Genomic DNA, 6,000 nt, shown 5'->3' with positions numbered 1-6,000 from the left:
CATCGTCTTGAAAGACAATTGTTCAAAGTACAACACCTCAGTCGTCGTCATTACATACTATGATCGGTTTGACAAAGTCAACCTGCAAAATTGTGCTGCAGTCGAAGCAATGTGGTCTCCAACACACAAAAAAGAGGGATATGGCGTGTGTGTGTGTGTCTGTGTGTGTGTATAGGTGCGTTTATATACGTACGTGATTTCTACATGGACGAATATGTAATACAAAATTGAAGAAAAAAAAGTAAAATAGCTAAGTATTTTGTTTCGTGATCTTGTGGGGTTCCAACCCGCAACCTTACGTCTCTGAGACGTCGCCTTTAGCCACTCGGCCATACGTCTCGACGAGAAAATATGGGGAACGTAAACTTATGTATGTGAAAGATACATGAGGAATCGTTTTGTTGACATTCCATTTTCATTTTCAGTTTTAAACTGCAAAATTGTCAATCTGATGAGGAGATTTCAAAGAATAAAATGCATGATTACTGCAGCTTATTGTCTCAGCTACAACATACTAAAGTTTCAGAGGAAATGAAGCAAAATCAGCTGAGATAGAGGTGCTTAAACGTTGTCAAGTCAATGCATGGTTTTAAAAAAAAATCACCTCCCATAGACATAACACGTAAACTTGTCCGATTTTGTGTCTTTACTTTTATCACAATTTAAAGTATGATGACGTCATCAAACTAGAAAACATCGATATGGATTTGAAAGACAGTTGTTTAATGTATAATATATTAATCGTACGTTGTCAGTTTGCTATTGACATGACGATCAATCACACGAATATGAGGCAGCTATTAGTACCTGTATGAAATTATTATAGGCATGGTTATCAAATTCCCTTAAAATTTCCTTATTATTGCTTTATTTTTACACACAGTTAAGCTATCTCTTTAAACTCGTCACAGTTTAATGAGAATCATGAACATCATACATTAGTACCATATTCAGTTCCATAGCTGATCGCGTTTGCTAATTAATTAAGATTTATTGTCTAGAATGTGCCATATGGCCAACCTGTATACACACGTGGACACACAAACACAATGCTAAATGTATGTATCAAACCTCTGTAACACAACTTTGAACTAACTGTAGAAAGTATCGCTGCACTTATCATACATACTTTTTATCATTATCTGAAACTCCACAAAAACCACTAATTGACAAATAATCATCAATACAGAAGACTGACTTAAAGGAACAATTCAAATACCTTTTTTTACAATGTATAGCTTCTTACATGTATAAAATCAGCACAAAGTAACCACGACTACATTGTGTTACTGAATTGATATGAACAAATTTCATTTTGTTACAATATACCCTGATCAGCTTGAAAAGCCCAGCCTGCAATATTTTGCAGCAGTCGAAGCAATGCAGTCTCCAACGTTAAACAAAGGGATACTGTGTGAGTGTGTGCGTATAGGTGTGTTTACATGCGAACGTGACTTCTACATGGACGAAGGTGTAGTACTCCATTGAAGAAAAAAAGTAAAAAAAAAAATTATTATTTTCTTTCGTGCTCTTGTGAGGTTCGAACCCGAACGTGTGCAACCTCACGTTTCTGTGACGACACCTCTAACCACTCGGCCATACGTCTCGACGAGAAAATTAGAGGAACGTAAACTTATGTACGTGAAAGATGAATCAGGAATCGTTTCGTCCGCATTCCATTCTCATTTTCAGTTTTAAATTGCAAAATTGTCAACCTGATGAGGAGATTTCAAAGAATAAAATGCATGATTACTGCAGCTTATTGTCACAGCTACAACATACTTAATTTTCAGAGGAAATGAAGCAAAATCATCTGAGATAAAGTAGCTTAAACGTTGTCAAGTCAATGTATGGTTTTTAAAAAAATCACCTCCCATAGACATAACACGTAAACTTGTCCGATTTTGCGTCTTTACCTTTAATCACAATTTAAAGTATGATGACGTCATCAAATTTCAAAACCATGACATGGACTTGAAAGGCAAATGTTCAAAGTAAAACATATCTGAATTTGGGGTGATATTAAGCTTAAACAATAGAGATACGAGTAAATGAATGTCAGAAAGAGTACCTCAAAAAAATTAATTCCACTTTTTTGATTTCAGATGATGATATGATGACGTCATGAGTTTTCCTGGCAATATTGGTACTTGAAACGTTATTTCCAATTCATATGCTTTTGTAATATGCAATAGAAATATAGGGTCAATGGACGATTTAAAGAGCTATGGCGACATAAACAAAAACATGTTTTTTCACTATATTTGCAGAAAGACGCGCGCGCGGAATTTCAACTTTGACGCCAGTGCATTCCTTTGTTATAGGTCAAAATCGATAGGAAATCAATGGATATTGTTACTCAAAGTATCAGAAATCCAAATCAGTCAAAAAAATTGCATTTTCATGTTGGTTACGCCCTCTGCGCGCGAAATTGCGCGGACGGACGCGCACGCGAGAAAATGTTTGAAACGCTTAAAATTGTCTGAAACTTCGAGATTTCCCATTGGGAAGTCGTTTTGAGCCTTTTAAAATTTTAACGCGCGCGTACGCGCTCGTAATGATGACCTTGGTAACTAGCGTTAAAACGTAAGATAGAGCCTGACCTGAACTTTATGTCCACCGAAAATGATACAGAAATGATATCTAGTTATGAAGTTATGATCGATCATGTGACAAGGTCCGAAAATCACAAAATGGCGCCTAGATGACGTCATAGATATGTTACTGTCATGAAAACCTTATTGTGGCTAGATATTGTTATGAGACATGTTGACTGAAAATGTTATGTTATTCCGTAATGTCATTGTTGAGATATTGACGACACAAAATGTGGCAGAAAGAAAGAAGAATAAAAAAAAAGAGAAATTTTGACAATCACAATAGGTGATACGCTGATAGCGTATCACCTAATAATATATCATATATATTGAGAATTCACGTATTGGCTCCACGAAGAAATGAAGAAATAAACTGGTAATGCATTTTTGTCCAATAAAGAATGAGTTTATTAGAGTTGAATAAACTCATACCATTCTTTATTGGCCAAAAAATGCATTACCAGTTTATTTCTTCATTATATATACAGTATGCACACACTTAGATATATACACTGCATCTTCAGTGGTATGATGCTGCTATGTTTGCCAAATGTGTTTGTCATCTTAGGAGGGCTTATTATTGTGACAATGAAGACAATAGATGTCACACACTGCCACCTGGGTAGTAGGAGCTTTCGACCTTGGGTCTTCCTTTAACTTTATTGTCTGTTCATACAAACATGGAATAGAAGTCTTAAGTATAACAAACCATATGGAGAAATGAACTTAATGAATTGAGCGTGATTTCAGCATGAGCTAACGACTTCATTACATATTTGGCAACATACAATGTATTAAGCAATTTAAGACATAACACAATAAAGGATACTGTATACAGTTACTATAAATAAACATAAAATTTAATACATTTAATTGTATTGGTGGGCGTATATCACATACAGACATATCATATAACAGAAAATGACAAACAGTAATACAATATACAAACATAAACTCTACTTTACTGTGTAGTTACCTGCTAGGCAGACGTGTGTGTTGTTTGGGTTGTGTTTTGGCTGTCTGTAGCAGGATGAGGAGGGATCATGTGATATTCTGGGAAGGATGGTGTTTGTTGTGTGCAGTGGTGCGTGTTTGGCAGGGTTTGGGTCTAATGGTGGCTTAAAGGACAAGTTCACCTCCACAATATACATGCGAATTGAGAAAATGAGAAAATAAATACAAGACATCAATGAATGTTTGAGGAAAATTGGACCATCGCTGGATGAAAAGACTACTACTGTTTCTGATGTCATATGTGTGTTAAAATCAATATAAAGAAAATGAAGAAAATTCAACATATTTTCACTTTTCTGGCATATTAAAGGAGTATTCGACTTGCCTCTTTCAGAAGGCAGGGAGAAATAATATTACCCCACCATACGTCAGCAACGATTTAATGCGGGAATGAGTACTTTTGTCAAAAAAGAATGACATTTCATGACATTCTGTTTATATTTTGCTTGTATCATTCTATGCATGTGACATCACAAGCTGTAGTATAATGACTATTTTAAGATAAGCAGGTATAAATAACTGCTTCAAATATCATATATTACTGTAACTAAGAAGTAAAGAATTATAAATAAAACATGAAAATGATCATAAAACCTGATAATTATCTGAACATCGGCTGGTATGATAAAGGGCTTCATATGCCATGTACTGTAACTAAGTTTACAAAGTGTAACAGGTTCAATACTGAATTGAGGCATAAACACAATTTTTGTGACACTACATATTCATGAAATGATTATATTTAACATATGGTAAACCTACTTGTATAATGAATAAATAAAATTTGGATGTGAAATTAGGCCGAGAGAAATATACACACTGGCCGAATTTTGCTGTAAAATAGATTGAATTTGGCCGTGAAGACTAAATCTGTAGTTTCAATCTTGCAACCCTGGTCGTGGCAGCTATACTGAAATGCTGCACTTCTCATGCACTGAGTCATGAGCTATTCTCCTTTTTCATGTGAGAAAATCACATTAAAAACTATGCACACACTCACAAATTTTTGGTGGTCCTACATTGGGCCACAAAATTGACATTTCTCAAAAGTGGTGGCCTGGTGGTGTGTTGGTGACCTATTTCTGGTGGCTCCGGGCCACTGCTGATGTTGAGTCTTGTATGTAAGGGATCTCTTTTTCTATCAAGATAATGCCCTCCAAATATGGATCTGTCCACATAATTATGGGAGATGTTGTTGCCCTATATATTAGATCCTGGCAATAACTATCTGCATACAGAATCTGGCATTGAACCGAAAATGTAGTGATTGCAATGGTGGCATTCCCCAGTGTGCACATAGAGATGAGTGTCATGCATTAAAGTCAAGCTGAGGTAGGTAGGGAGAACGGAAATGATTCTCGGAAGGAATATCTCCAAAACAAATCATGGAGGAAGTTAAATTCATCATTCATGAGGCAGGGCAGCAAACTCCCAGAACTGGGCATTGTATTCACATCATACTTTTGGCAAAGTTGCTGCTTGGCCTTCCCTACCCTCTGCCCCTCCCACCCACTCCTACCCCCTGACTCCAAAAACAAACAAACAAACAAACAAACAAACAAATAAACAAACAAATAAACATAGTCCTCATGTCCTGGTGGTACAGTATGACTAATGAATTTGACTCAGGCAACACAGGGCATTGTACACATTGCCAACATAGTTACACTTGCATGGGTTCATGTTGCACACACTACGGACACCTGCCCACTCAGAGGCTTAAGTTACATTCAAGTCCAGCTCTTGCTCCTTTTGATAAATAAACCTGACTTATTCTGCCTCAAGACACGATAGGCAAAAATCAAGGTACTTTTAACATTGCCAGTCAGAACCGACTGCGTAAGGTTTAGCAGGGACGAATTTCACCTACACAGCATATTCAACTGTTCATCACAAAAGAAATCCGCATTGCCAAAGGTTTCCCTCCATCCAAATGGTCTGGGCATAAGTAGCCGTTGTTGGTATGACGACAGGAAGATGGCTGCAAACAGGATCACCTCTTCACATGTATGCAGCCCAGCCGATGTACATTTGGCACAGGTTGTGCTTGTCAGTTGCTTCCCTGATCAAATGATCCACATGACCCTCGATGGACAGGGGCAATCCTCGGGTCTTGTTCTTATTCTTCAGGATGCCCTGGAGTCTCTGTTCAATATCTCTCACATGAACCAAGGCCTGTGGGAAAATATGGGGCAACATTTTGATTTTCTTAGTAGACAAACAAACAAACAAACAAACAGGAATTCACAATGGTGGTTACAAGACAGTATACGGCTTATTCAAATTTTGATTGCACAAATGCTTGTAACATATAGCATACCACGCTAATGGACGTCCAAAACTGAACACATGCCGACACTGGCTGAGCGAGGCATGCCTACAAATATTT

The 6,000-nt window shown here is 37.0% G+C and overlaps 1 protein-coding gene across 1 annotated transcript in view; it reads right to left on the bottom strand.

Annotated features, from left to right (window-relative positions):
* Positions 1-5,304: 5,304 nt before the first annotated feature.
* The window catches only part of LOC139722290 (serine/threonine-protein kinase ATR-like), a 57,251-nt gene continuing 56,555 nt past the window's right edge, over positions 5,305-6,000 (bottom strand). Inside the window, 1 exon segment of the mRNA XM_071633599.1 lies at positions 5,305-5,786. Coding sequence (XP_071489700.1) covers positions 5,613-5,786 — 174 coding nt within the window. The 3' untranslated portion in view covers positions 5,305-5,612.

The sequence above is a fragment of the Diadema antillarum genome, unplaced genomic scaffold (genome assembly GCF_040938485.1).
Source record: "Diadema antillarum isolate AM-2024a unplaced genomic scaffold, OU_Dant_1.0 scf00000163, whole genome shotgun sequence".
In the NCBI taxonomy this organism is placed as follows: Eukaryota; Metazoa; Echinodermata; class Echinoidea; order Diadematoida; family Diadematidae; genus Diadema; species Diadema antillarum.
The sequence above is the reverse complement of the archived record's forward strand: the minus strand, read 5'-3'. Positions and strand labels throughout refer to the sequence as shown.